The following is a 15,495-nucleotide window of genomic DNA, read 5'->3' as shown; positions in this document are numbered from 1 at the left end:
CCCTTTTGCAAGAAAAAATAAATCAATCCTCCACTAAAATTCACCCAAAAATCAGGCCTCCACAAAATTCGCCCAAGCAAGAAAAATCTTAATTTGCCCCCAAAAATCACCTAGCAAGAGAAGGCTTGTGATGGAATGAGAAAATGGGAGAGGGAGGAGCCCTCTAATACCAGTCTCCCTCCTTGAATAGGGCATACCTGCATTGGAGGGAAATAAAATTAAATAAGAGGGATTAAATTAGCCCAATCCGAAATTACCATAAGCCCATAAATTGAAAATTGAAAAAAAGTTCATATAGGCCTCTAATATAGCTTTAAACCTTCCCCATTGTGGACCCAATAATTTACCTTGTATTTCACACCTCTTAGGCCTTAAAATACATTGAATTTAACACACAAAGGGGGCCAAATTAAATTTCCAAATCACAAACACTTAACCCAAAAATATGATTTTAATTTCAATTTCACTTCCTTTTAAAATTTCAAAATCCCCCCAATTAATGGCCCAGATTTAAATGCAACATTAAATTAATTTGCCTATAGTGAAATTTGCACATTTAATTGCCAGTTAGGACCAAAAATTGCAAAATAAAATTAAAAAAGACTTGGAGATGTTAAAATTTTCATTTAATGATGTTTTGGTGATTAAAATATCATTTAAAATCGGATTTAGCAAGCTCGAATCAATTCTCAGCTTTAATTTACCAATCTTTTTTAATATTTTAAAATTTTTCAAGGCAATTTTAACTAATTTAATGGAAAATTTTGCAATTAAGTCCATTTTCAATTTTGTTTTTTTTCAAAATAAATCATTTTCTCTAGCATCCGAAATCGATTTTCAAATTTTTATTTCACTATCATGAAATTTTGCTCTTCACCAAAAATTCAAGATTTTCCAAAACAATTAAATCTAGAATTTTCATTTGAAAATGTTCAAGTTTATACAATTACATCCAATTTTCAAAAAAGTACAAAATTTGCAATTTTATCTTGTCGAGTATTATTCTAACCATCGAAAAAATGTTGCTTTGAAATTTGCTTAGCCTAAGGATAAAATTACAGGCTCCGGAAAATCAAGTTGGCATCGGGTGAAGAAAGAAATCCAACCACATCCCTCCTAGACCGAAGGCGTTCAAGGTGTGAAATGTTTAACTTTGCAACCTTTAGACCGAAAAATTGCTAAGGCAACCCAAAAGAAGGGGGTCCCCAAAATTTTAGGGCGATGGTGTGAAAACCTCACAATAGTGTGCAATAGAAAATCACCAAGCAGCCATAGCTACGTCCCAAGAATCACCAAAATCAGTAAGTTTGAAAAGATTATGATCCTCAAGACCCACTGCAACAATAGACTGATTTGCCCTATTAGTGATGGTACACGAATGTGAAATGAAGGTGACATCCAACTGTGGAGATTGTTGCAACAACAGAGTGATTAAGAATAAATTAAGTTCCATCCTTGGAACGTAGTACACATCAAGGAAAATGAGATTCCTCCTAGCAGATTGAATCTAAATGTTGCCTTTTCCAACAACAATGTACTCTTCTCAGCCACCAAAAATATCAGGATATGGATAAGGCTGGTAGTTAGTGAACCAGTCTCTACGGTGGGTGAAATTACGAGAGGCATTGGAATCAATGTATCGAACATACTTCTTCACATGATTTGTAGGTCTTTTAGCCATGAAGGCGTAAAGGACAAATTCCGTCTGCTCAGCATGCTCCGCACTATTCGCTTAGGGCTATGAACCTGATTGCTTAGATTGAGTAGTTAAGTGTTTTTGACATTGAACCTTCTTGTAACCAAACTTGTGGCAATAGTTGCATTGAATGTTCTTCTTTTGGGAGCCTTCAAAGTTGGAGCAAAGGACTTCTGCTGAGAAGACTGATGAGACTTGCCTTTATATTTCTAAAAGGATTTAGCAACAAAGGCTTGCTCTGTGGAGGTGGAGTTGGAACTGCTACCGAACTGTTGTTTCCATCGATTTTGTTAAAGCAGAAGTGTGCAAAGATCTGTGAATTTAGATCAACGCAAGTAGAGGTGATGTTGAGAGTCTCAATAAAATGCTCGTAGGACCTGGGTAAGCTTCTGCGAGTTATGGCCACAATATCCTCTTCCTCCGTCTTGTGACCAATGGCAAGCAACTGATCACGAATTTCCCTAATCTTATTCAAGTGAGCCTGGAGTGTTTGCTCATTCATGATAATAGAAAACAGAGTTCTTCAAAAAGAAAGCTTTGCTTTTGTTAGAAGTCTCATGAAGATTCTGGAGATGTATTCATATCTCGGCAACTGTCTTGCCGGATGGAATCTGAGAGAGCTGATCATTGGCTACGGACAATTTGAGAAGCATCACTGCCATCCGATTATTAAAATCTTGTGTATCTTGATCAGTACTAGGGGCAGTCAGACGTTGTATAATACCCAAACAGTTTCATTAGTATTGTGATATTCAAAGATTGCTAGTATTCATTGCTTCCATGTGCTATAATTCCGACCATTGAATTTTGAATTGCCCTCGAGTAGTATATTAGTCAGTGATGCCATAGCACATTTTTCAATGAAAAAGTGTGAAAATCTATGAAGGGATGTACTTTGAGGCAAAAAAGGAAGATATAAAAAAATTGAAGAGGTACCCAGAGGAAAGCTCGAAAAACCCAGAGGGAATATGTTGTCGGTGTTGTTAAGTGATGATGCTAGTTTGCCTATATTGTTGGTGGTAGGTTTTATCAGAACGTTCCCAGATATAAAATGATTGTTCCTATAGACTATTTCTTGCAAAACTCTAGCAATACAAAGGAGTATGAGGTAGTCCCCTATATCAATATTTTTTCAGAAAAATAAAATTCTCCCTATGAATAAAAAGTAGATCCAAAATTCTATTGTAATACTGTTTGCATAGATTTGGATGTACAGTACGATTTGCAATTCATTTTGCCTCATATTTGACTTTTATAGGCAAATTTATAGTCAAGATTTACCGAAATGGCCATGTAGATGCAATGGTGAGTTCAGATTTGGCTTAGGACGTTAGCAAAAAATGCTGCTCTCCATATTAAATTTTTTTCCTCCTTCAAGCACACCAAAACCTCTCCAAATAGGCTAATCAAGGATGCTTCGATGGCTCTGATACCATATGAGAATGTGCATCTAGCTCTGATATCATGTAAGAATTGCTTTGATGCAATGGATGAATATGCCAAGATCTAGAAGCCCAATGAATAACATAAGGGAGACAAAAATGATATGATCAAATGAATCAATCAATAACAAATTGATAATCAATAATGCTTAAGTACAATGCAGATGTGTCTCCAGATATAGGCAAGGCTTGATAACTAGGAGATAAACAAGTGATAACCAATCACCAACACTAGGTGGAATTACATGTCCACCAAAGGTGGATCATCTTCCATTCGACAATATAGTATGTGTAAACATGTGCAACAATGTGAGGATAATAATGTGATAAGTGTACTATGGGTGGATCTCACACATAAAGTGGAATGCGATAATTACTAGATTACCACCTAAAGTGGAATTTCCCCTACACCATGCGCTAATAAAGACAGAGACATCTAGGTTCATGAAATGCAAACTACTATGTATGCACTACCCTAAGTAAGCTTAAGTAAAGTGTAATTAAGAATATCCAATTACACCAACAGATTGGCACATATATTTACTTATTAGATTTCATGTAGGTTGAGTCACACTATTTTTTATAATGTGTTTCCCTGACTGAAAGCCATATATAATCTGCCAAGAAAATGCATGACATAATTCTTAAGTTCTAACATGTCCATCACCGATCTGTATAGGACTTTTATAAATTACAACCTTTCTGGATCTGTTGTGATGTGAAATGGAATCTTTGGATATTGAAACAAATTGATGTTTGCATAAAGAAGTTTGCTATAAGATTGGCACAAACATCTTTTTAATGGACTTCTTATAAGCTGAATTATGCATTGTTTAGCACATGTTCGAAACTGAAAGCCATAGATAATCTGCCAAGAAGCTGCATGATAAATACTTAAAAGGGGGTGATTTTTCCTAATGACAAGTGATTTTTCTTCAACAACTCTTGCAGCTAGGCACACATTTATAGTTGCACAGGATAATAAGGGATTTAACTTTTGTTCAAACTTCATTTTCCTTGTGATTCTGTTTCAACTCATTTCTAATCTGGTATAAATTTACTTCTGAGTCGATTATATTTTGATTCTACCATTATCTCTAAAATTCAGTTGCTGCTGATTATTATGATTTTGCTAATTATAATTTATCAATTGCGCAACTGATTTCCTGCCCCTTTCTTAATTTTTAATGGGATCCAGTTCAGGTTGGCTTCTGAGTTGTACCTATTTCAATCAAGTAATAAATAGTTGAAGAAATCTATTTGGTGTCTGTTACAAGTATAGAAATAATTTTATTTAAAATTGATGGGAGAAATATACAATCTATAGGCAGGACAATGGTAGAATTTTTAGGCTGCAGCATGCCTTCATTTCATGTGTTTGATCCGAGGAAGAAGGAAGGGGTGGCTCCCGAAAGAAATATATAGGTTTAACTATTTATGTTTATCACATTCCTTTCCATTTTGGTGATTATATGTGATGTGAGAGTTGAGAGGTCTAATACTGTCATGCGAGTAATTGATCATATCATTATCATGCCGTTCTTGTAAAATATTCATCTCAGTCCCTTATACTAGATTTTGTGATGCGTTGGAGCTTAAATATTATTAATTCTTTGCATAAAAAATCAATTTACATTGCCTAGAGTTACATTTTCTCCTTAAGCGGCGACAATTTGTTTTAGTTGAGCTTTCAATTTATAGTTACTTATAATTTACTGAATTGACTAGAGTATATGCATTTTCTTGTAAATTATGGACATAAACACTAAGTTCTTTTGTCATTTTTGGAAGTATTTAAGCATTTGTGAACAAAAATATTGGCAGCTTGTATTCATGGGTATGGTAGCTTAGCCGTGATAGAATGGAGACTTCAGAATAGAGGACATTGAGGAATTGAAACCCTTGAATTTTCTTGCCATTGCAGTGATATATTGTTAGGTTTGATGAAAAAGCTAGTGAGAAGGCGATCTCAAGATTTAAAGATTATAATTACATCGGCAACATTGGATGGTGACAAATTTTCTTCTTTTTTCTTCAAATGCCCTGTTCTTAACATTCCTGGCAAATTATTCCCGGTTGAAATATTATATAGCATGGAGCGACCTGTGAGTTACCGTGAGTCTGCTATACAAACAGCTATAGGTGAGAATGTTCAATCTTACTTGTTCCCTTGTTTGTTTAGTTTCTTGTTGAGTACACAATAAAATAAAGTATAGCAGTTGGGTCTTAGCTGTTCAACTATTTAAGCATTATGGTTTTTGTATCTGCTTTTATGTTTATATACGAATGTAGTATTTAAGGCCATCAAAACCATGATGTATAAGTAAATATTTGTTGCTATCTTTGTCTTTTCTTGTTTTTGTATATGTCAACAAGTCTTATGGCTAATTGATTTATTGTCAATTTGTCTGTTTCTATACAACACATATGATAGAACTGTTGTTTCAATTTTAAGGGAATATGCTTGAGGAATAACTTAAAACCTAAATTTATAAAAATAGTTTACAAGAATGCACACAATACATGATTTCAATGGTGTTTTGATTAAATGTATATGGTTAATTGACAATGTATTTACCTCAGATGCAAGCACCTGATTGTCAATGTCAAGACTCGCAAACAAGATTTTTAGGTTTGAAGAAGGATAGACTGTCAAGCACAAATGAAGATTACTTTAGGCTGCCCAAAATACAGATCACTCGTCAGCTATAAGTAACGAGTTTTGGTTAAATCGAAGACCAACAGTAGTTCAGCAAACAAATAGCTATGTGATGTGCAAAATTACTACTTTAATGAACAATGGGCATCAATACAAAGCTTGACAAGGTTAATTCACATTAGTTTAAGAATCACAAAGTATTAGAAAACAGCAACCTTATTTAACACAAGCTTCTGCATCATAGGCTTAACAACAATTGACATTTATTCACTATATAACAACAAAAGAACTTCACTTTGAAGTATGAATAGTTTTTTTTTCTAGGACAATTCTGAAATGAACTATTAATCAATCGTCTGCTCAAAGAGCAGATTAATAAGATATCAAGTGGTAGCCCTTATGGATGAAATAACAATAAAATATTTCCAAAAAGCACTGCTTAAAAACAATTAGTGAAACATGAGGACATGTTTCGGCCCTTGGACCCCCACGTTCTTGGTATTAGAATATTGTTATTTTATTACTTTAATGGTCATCTTTTGTATATAATGTAACTTAGATAAGATCGATTACTCGATCTTCTTAAGTTTCTTTTTAGAAACTTTCTATTTTGTACATTTGTAAATTCTTTATAATGATTGTTTTGATCATTTGTTAAACATCAAATATTTTACCAATTACTTTGCATAATATGGTGTTAGAGCATATTCGTTTTTGATTTTTTTTTTTTTCTTAAATGAATTTTTTCTCTAATTTTTTTTTGAAAATATCTATCGGAAGTGATTTTAGTTTTTGCAAATATTTTCAGAACTCGACTAGGTTATTTTGGCATCTTTCATATGCATCATTGTTGGACGCCATTGTCAAGGGTCGTTTACTAGCCATTGTGCCTATTTCTTAACTAAAAAACATCTCTACCAGTGACCTCATTTTTGCAACTCAAGCAAATTTTTAAAATCGTAGGTTGTCATTTTTCTTAGCGAAGTATTTCTTCTTCTTTGCAATTGACGTCTTGTGTGGACAATTTCTGCCAAAAACAACAACCACTTGTTCTTTTTTTTGGTGCCATTTCTCTGCAAAAAGCCACACGATCAACAAACGACAACCATTTTATTCTACAACGTTTCTTTTGCTTGTGTTTTTTTATGGCGTCGACCATGATTTTTTGCTTCTAAACTGAGTGGCTAAGGGTTGTTTACGTGCTCTAGGGTTTCTTTTTTTGCTTTTTTGCTAAAAATAATCCACCATTGTTATAGTTTTCTGCAATTTTTTGAAGTTTTGTCTAAACGGCCAAGATTTCCGTTCAAACTTTCTTTTTCAGTGCCACTTTGAAAAACTAGTTTTAAATTCTTGGTGGGTTTTTTGAGATCTCAACTAGGTTGTCATTAGATTTTTTGGTTGCCTTGGTTTTTGTGCCTCAAACTCCATACCAGTCGGAGTTTAATTTAGATATCAGTTTCTTTCTAGGTTTTTTGGGATCTCATCTAGCTCTTTAATGGATTTTTCTAGGTCAGCCATAAATTTTCTTAAGTCAGTACCTACATTTCCCTCTGTTTTCTACATTGGGATTTGTGTTTTTGAATCCATCCTGTCACCTCTTCTTCATTTCTCACTTTATGTGCATTGCGAAATCTGCAAGATGGCATCATTGACTGACTTAATGTTGAAGGGCAATAAGAGATTCAACAACAATAATTATAACATGTGGAAGCAGCATGCTGACAATCTTCGAATATTGCCACTTTGATACAATTGTTTTGGGCACAGAAATCTGTCCTACCACAATTGAAGCATACTAGGACAAGTTTAATGACTGAAATGGGTAAGTTGTCATGCTTCTAAAGCTCTCTGTGACAAATGATCAATTGCCTCAGATTCCTTTTGGGAAGTCTGCAGTTTAGACATCTGGAAGCATTTGAAGGAGTTGCATGAGACATTTGATTAGAGTCGAGCATTCTTTTCGAAGAACCAGTTGTTCTCCATCATGATGGATGAACTCATGTCCTTACAAGAGCATCTCATGAAGATTAAGAACATTCGGGATCAACTCAAAGTTATTGGTCAGAAAATGGAGAAAGAAGATATGGTAGTCATTACCTTGAAGAATCTACCAAAATCTTAGGAGCACTTTATAAAGACTTTCAACATTACTTCTACTAATGTTGATCTGAAGTTTCCAAAGTTGTGCTCCAAACTTCTGCAACAGTATCGTTAGAAACAACAATTTGGTAGTTGTGCCACCTCATTTTCTTTAGAGCAAGCCTTTTCAGTCGAATCCTTCGATAAGTATAAAGGAAAATCTCAATCTCTCAGTCATCTTAGCAAAAGGGCTCAAATGAGTCACATGATGTTTTCAAGAAGGTGTAATGTAATTCCTATCACAAACATGGCCATTTTCTCAAGGATTGTCACAATCAGTTGGCTTCAATGGAAGTAGGGAGGGTCTCAGCCTTAAGCCAATGTTGCTGAGCACATAGAGCAGAAAGAGTTTTCCTTTTACGACCTCATGGCTAAAAGACTTGTGGACCATATAAATCTTTTGCTTGGTATGTAGAATTTTGGGGCTTTATGATATTGTAATGTTCCCAATTTTAATTAAATTGGCCCCAAGTTATTGATGTTTGTATTTAGGGGTTCCGATTGATTTAGTATATCTCAGACCCATTTTTATTGTGTTTTCATAGTTTGTGTCTCCGTCGGCTATCTTTGTACACCCTCAGAAAGGATTTCCTGACGGGTAGTAAAGCACAGCTTGTAGGAAGTTTGTGGGTATGCTTTTGATTATTTGTCTCTGTACTGCGAATTCCTGTTGGGGATTCTCTGTGTTTGCCATTTCGGAAGTGAAAGATCTTCCCTATTTGGCTTGTGTGGTTTCGGTGGGATTCCTTCCTCACTCTATTCCATCTATGTATTACTCAGCTCAAATCTAGAAAATTGGAGTGCCATCATTATTTGCAAATATTTATAGCTATATCAATCTGTGATTGTTATTTTATACATGCTCTGGCATTTATTGGTATCTCTGGCGAAGGCGATCACTTGTATTCCATTGTGTACGGCTTAACTGGGGATCCGACAATTTGGTGCACTATCTGTGTGCGGGAACATTATTGCTATTCGGTAACAAGTTGTATATGTATTTATTTGATCTTTGGTGTTATAGCTTATTTGTGTTTGATATATGCATGTAGTGGCATCGTTGATCCCTCCGTACTTCCACCGCACAACCTCTTAATTGCCCCGTATGGACATCTTGTACGGCATACCCAAACACCCCCCCTTCCTACTCATCGTATGACGACCTTCAATAACCGTATAGTTTTATTTAAGCCTCCATACGACTTTCCCTTGCTGTGCAACACTCGCCCCTGTACGGAGTCCTGTGCAACGTCATCCATCCACCGTACCTTCTTCCTTGCACCACCTACAGTATATCGTACGGCTCCTTCTGTCCTGATCATCACCACCATACAGCCAACTAGTTTGCACCATATAGACTCCCAATTACCACCGTACGGACTCCCAATTGTCATTGTATGACCACTATTTCCACCGTACTACCTACCTTCTGAGTGTTTGTACGGCCATACCATTGTTTGCTACCAAACACCCCCGTACGGCTCTGTTTTCTCCCTCCCAATTCAATTCTGTACATCCTCCAAGCCTGTCCATTGGTTCATTTCCGCACGGCTATTCTGGGGTTTCAGTAACTTGTTTAGTTTGGAGCTAGAAGGGACATTATAGTGGTATCAGAGTTGGTGATCTTGCCAGCCTGCTGGGATGATTGGGAAATTTTGGTATTGGGATCACACTATGGCGCCAGAGAGCGATGGATAGTGGTGGTTGAAAGCACTACAAAAGATTGGCAAAGAACTCAGCGAGGGTATTGATCCTCCATTAGATATATTGGAAGTATGTTTGTGTCGGGTGGACCAATTACTTTCAAGATTTATACAGAGAATCCTCTCGCCAGTTAAGGATGCCTAAGTCAACCCAGGGTTTTGAGACACCATGCCAAGGATAAAAGATTGGCAGTTGCAACATGTCTCAGTGAGGTCTTGAGAATTTCGGCGCCTGAAGCACCGTATATGATAACACCATGATAGAGATATTGCAATTGATAGTTGACAGCTTTCATAGTCTTGATGACTTCAGTAGTGACCCTTTTGGTAGGAGATCTACAATATTAGAGAATTGTGCAAATGTCAAAGTAAGTAATCTTCTCTTAGATCTCGAATTGCAAAATTTGGTCCATGATATGTTTCATCACTTCTTGGTCACCATCAAGGAAGATCATGATACTAAGGTTTCAGTTGCTATGGAGAGCCTTATGATTTCGTGCATTGAGGAGATGGATGAAATATCCCAACCCATCACATCTATGTTATGGGCTGTTTGTAATCTTGAATGTGTTCCCTCTATAGCCGCATGTAGATTGGTCAGTAATGTTTTCAAGCATTGTTAAGAAAAACTAATATCTCATTTGCACAAGTGGGAAAAAATGGATGACAACGATAAGGGTGATGCTTTACATGAGGAGAGTGAAGACATGATTACAGGGCCGCTCCAGGACGATTTGCTAAATCTTTCTACTACACCAACATGGGGAGAACACCAAAAAAATGAAGAGGTTACTTGCATGGATCTTGTGAAGACATGGACGTATCATAATGTGCCTGAGGTTGTGCTTGTCACCAATGCACTATCCCTTGAGGAAGCTTTATCAGTTGCCGAAGTTGTGTCCATCGTAGAAGCGTGTCCGTCATCGATGCCAAGTCCATGTCCGTCACCGTCGTGTCTGTCACCATTATGTCTGTCAAGTTGGTGTTCGTCACCGTCGTGTCCATCATTGTGGTGTCTGACACTGTCTTGTCCATCACCGACGTTGAGTCCGTGTTTGTGTCCGTCATCGAGCTTGTGCCCATCGTCGTCGTCATGGTCATCCATGTCATCATTGTTACAAGATTCAAGAATTGGCAGATTAACGGATTTCCGGATGATTGATTGATTAACAGAGGAATAAATGTGTTCCTTATAAAGAATTACAAGGACGTTGTTTCTTTCGTTGTTTCTAAAAGAAACAACGTAGACTGAAGACGAAATTAGAAACAAAACTAGAGACAGGATAGGAAACATTCCTATCTGGACTGAAGAAAAAAGAGACGGGATAGGAAACATTCCTATCTAGATTGAAAGACGGACTACAGACAAGTAGTTGACTATTATAGAAAGTATAAGATATTATCTTAATAGCCTCCCTTAATGGTCAACGTACGGATGTCGGAACATTCTGTGATAACTAAGACCCTCCCTGGATCTACAGAATGCTGAAACCAAGAAGCTTTGCTAGAAGAGTGCTATGACTCAAAATAAGTTGCAATTGCAAAACTTCGTTTTTGTGGAAAAAACGGTAAAACCCGGAATCTCACACAACCTTGCGTATTACAGACAACTTGAAATGATTTTTGAGGAGAAAATCAACAAACCCAGAAAAACAGGAACAAATTCAGAAGGCTCTGCTCTTGTCGGAAGTCTCATGAAGACCTTTTAGATGTGTCCAGATTTTGGCAGCTGTCTTGCCGGATGGAATCTGAAAAAGCTGGTCATCAGCTACGGATAGTTTGAGAAGCATTACTGCCTCTCGATTATTTAGATCCCATGTATCTTGATCAGGACCCGGAGAAGTTGGACGCTGCGTAACATCCAGAACAAGTTGATCGGTGTTTCGATATTCGAAGATTGCGATGATGCGCTGCTTCCAGGTTCCATGGCACGTCTTTCAATGAAAAACTGTGAAAATCTGTGAAGGCACGTTCTTCGAGGCAAAAATACGAAAGACCCAGAAGAATCAGAGAATGACCTAGAAGAGAGCTCGAAAAACCTAGAAGGAATTTGCTGTCGTTTTTTGGATCCGTTGGCTCGAAAATCGAGACAAAAATCGAGGCACCCAGAAAAAACGGACGACAACCCAGTTAAGCTCTCGAAAAACCCACCAAGAATCTGCAAACAAAATATTTTTTCGATCCCAAAAATTAGGGTTTCGAAAAAAACGGCCCTAGCTGAAAAAAAAAGCTTGAAAAAATTTCAGATTTCTTGATAAAAAATGGCAGATTTTCCTTCAAGGATCGATGTGCATGGACGAATGGGGCTAGAGTGTGCTGAACAAACACAGGTAGACCCGAGTTCGGGAATTTCTCTAGGCCGAAAACCCTAAGCGGGTTTTAGAGAAATTCAACAGAAATAATTTTGAAAAAATTTAAACAAATAATTTCACGAAGAAATTATAAATTTTTTCAAAAAAATTTAAGTAATAGCTCTGATACCATGTTACAAGATTCAAGAATTGGCAGATTAACGGATTTCTGGATGATTGATTGATTAACAGAGGAACAAATGTGTTCCTTATAAAGAATTACAAGGATGTTGTTTCTAAAAGAAACAACGTAGACTAAAGACGAAATTAGAAACAAAACTAGAGACAGGATAGGAAACATTCCTATCTGGACTGAAGAAAAAAGAGACGGGATAGGAAACATTCCTATCTAGACTGAAAGACGAACTACAGACAAGTAGTTGACTATTATAGAAAGTATAAGATATTATCTTAATAATCATTGTATGTTCGCTAGGGTAGCTACAATCGTTGAGACATTGCTCATTGTTGAGGCTCTATCCATCATCAAGATTTCAACCAGGGTTTTATGTGCCGCCCAGGTTTTATCTATAGCTAGAATTGCTGGGTTTGTACCAATATCGGCATCTGTGTGTACGACCATACTCGAAGAAATTGATGAACATGATGACATCGATATATGTTATGATTGGCATCATTGGGATCTCGGTGACTTAGGATACGACAATGTTTATATTAGAGTGGTGCATCGAAATCTTGATGGTGGTCTACTAACCTAAGTTGAATTCAATCGTGCTCATGTGATCCTGAAGAAGCATGGTGTTTCCAGCAAATATGACTATCCGCGTCAGTGCATGGTTTGGGATCCGGGAGTTGCGAATTGCTTGAGGACAAGCAATTTTTAGGCGGCGAGAATTTGTAATGTTCCCAATTTTAATTAAATTGGGCCCAAGTTATTAATGTCTGTATTTAGGGGTTCCAATTGATTTAGTATATCTCAGACCCATTTTTATTGTGTTTTCGTAGTTTGTGTTGCCGTCGGCTATCTTTGTACACTCTCGGAAAGGATTTCCTAACGGGTATTTAAGCATAGCTTGTAGGAAGTTTGTGGGTATGCTTTTGATTATTTGTCTCTGTACTGCGAATTCCTATTGGGGATTCTCTGTGTTCGCCATTTCAGAAGTGAAAGATCTTCCCTATTTGGCTTGTGTGGTTTCGGTGGGATTCCTTCCTCACTCTATTTTGTCTATGTATTACTTAGCTCAAATCTGGCAAATTGGAGTGCCATCATTATTTGCAAATATTTATAGCTATATCAATCTGTGATTGTTATTTTATACATGCTGTGGCATTTATTGGTATCTTTGGCAAAGGTGATCACTTGTATTCCATTGTGTACGACTTAATTGGGGATCCGACAATTTGGTGCACTATCTGTGTGCGAGAACATTATTGCTATTCGGTAACAAGTTGCATATGTATTTATTTGATCTTTGGTGTTATAGATTATTTATGTTTGATATATGCATGTAGTGGCATCATTGATCCCTTCGTACTTCCACCGCACAACCTCTTAATTGCCTCGTACGGACATCTCGTATGGCATACCCAAACACCCCCCTTCCTACTCATCGTACGACCTTTAATAACTGTACGGTTTCATTTAAACCTCCATACGACTTTCCCTTGCTGTGCAACACCTGCCCCCGTACGGACTCTTGTGCAACGCCATCCATCCACCATACCTTCTTCCTTGCACCACTTGCAATATACCATACGGCTCCTTCTGTCCTGATCATCACCACTATATGGCCAACTAGTTTGCATCATACAAACTCCCAATTACCACCGTATGGACTCCCAATTACCATCGTATGGACTCCCATATCGTATGGCCACTATTTCCACCGTACGACCTGCTTTCTGAGTGTTTATACGACCATACCATTGTTTGCTACCAAACACCCTTGTATGGCTTTGTTTTCTCTCTCCCAATTCAATTCCGTACATCCACCATGCCTGTCCATTGGTTCATTTCCGTACGCCTATTTTGGGGTTTCAGTAACTTGTTTAGTTTGGAGCTAGAAGGGACATTACAAATATTTCACTCATAGGTGTGATTGGTTTACAATTTTTTCTCCCTTTACTGATTAGTTATATTTGGAGGAGGTGAAAAGTATATTGTTGTGGGCAAGGGTAACATTCAAATATAGTTTGGTGGGATGAATACTACATGCTTGGCATGGAACTTAACCTACTTTCAGTGAGTCAGATCATGTGGCATTCTCTTTAGATGTGATATTTAGTGTACGCAAATGCTTGATTGTTGATTGTGCAACACATACTACTGTTGCTATGGGTATTGAGGATCATGGTCTATATAAACTTGTGGATACTGGTGATTTTTTTGAGCATGCCTTCACAACAAAAACATCTTTTATCAACAGTCGCTGACATCAACAATATGGTCACCTTAACATTCACTATCTTGCTAAGCTTGTTCAGGATGATTTAGTACTTAGCCTACCCAAAATTCAAACTCAAGATCAACGAGTTTGTGGAGCTTGTTAGACTGGAAAGCAACAATAGACACTGTTCAAGGATGGTGACTCATGATGAGCCTCTAAGGTACTACTGTTGGTCCATGCTAATGTATGTGGTCCAATGAATACTCCATCTGTTAGTAGGTGTAGGCCTTTCTTACTTTTTGTTGATGATTTCAGTAGAAAAATGTGGGTGTACTTTCTTAAATAAAAATTAGATGCATTTACTGCATTTCAGAAATTTAAGGCTTTAGTAGAAAAATAATTTGGTTTATCTATTTTATTTCTTAGGTTTGATAATAGGAGCAAGATTTGTTCTACTACTTTCTACACTTTTTGTGATATGCATGGCCTAAAACATTAGTTAACTACACCATACACCCCTTAAAAATGGTGTTGTTGAGTGTTGCAACCACACCATTACAAAAATGACTAGGTCTATGATGGAACACATAAATGTCCTAAGAAATATTAGGAAGAAGCAGTGTTTATTGGGGGCTATCTCCTTAATATGTCTCCTACACATGCTGTTAAGAGGAAGATTCCTGTAGAAGCCTAGACTAGTTGCAAATCTAGGATCAACCATCTAAAAGTTTTTTGGATTTGAAATGCCCAATGCTCCAAGTTGGATTTCAGGAGTCAGAAGCTCATGTTTACACGATAGAGTGATAAACATAACGCGTGCCCACTGATTGATGTAGACATTGATCTCCTTGTCTTTAGTTGGGATGTTGTCTTTGATGAAGAACAACTCCATTTTCCTCGTTTGAGCAGCATTCTAAGGATCAACCTTTAAGGCCTTTGGGTGTCCATCTTTGGTTAGGTCCACTTGATGGGATGGATGATGTGGAAGGTAATGTCCCGATTTATGGCGAGTCTTTGCAATTGATTGAGTCAGTTCATCATAGTGACCCTCATGAGTTGACAGTGAGATTTGAGGGTCTCAGTTGCGGACTTACTCTTTTTGGGAAGTCTAATTTGGGCAATTGCCATATTTGGCAGTGTAGTTGGTGATGCTGGTA

At 37.1% G+C, this 15,495-nt stretch overlaps 1 protein-coding gene across 1 annotated transcript in view; it reads left to right on the top strand.

The window, feature by feature from the left end:
- Window positions 1-15,495, top strand: part of LOC149564066 (RNA helicase family protein) — a 280,646-nt gene that overhangs the window by 19,238 nt on the left and 245,913 nt on the right. Inside the window, exon 4 of the mRNA XM_089827161.1 lies at window positions 5,063-5,280. Within this exon, the coding sequence (XP_089683287.1) occupies window positions 5,063-5,280 (218 nt within the window). The remainder of the gene's footprint in view (window positions 1-5,062; window positions 5,281-15,495) is intronic.

Source organism: Cupressus sempervirens, chromosome 4 (genome assembly GCF_028749045.1).
Source record: "Cupressus sempervirens isolate cs-2001-9-10 chromosome 4, ASM2874904v1, whole genome shotgun sequence".
Lineage (NCBI taxonomy): Eukaryota > Viridiplantae > Streptophyta > Pinopsida > Cupressales > Cupressaceae > Cupressus > Cupressus sempervirens.
This window is presented reverse-complemented; position numbering and strand designations above follow the sequence as displayed.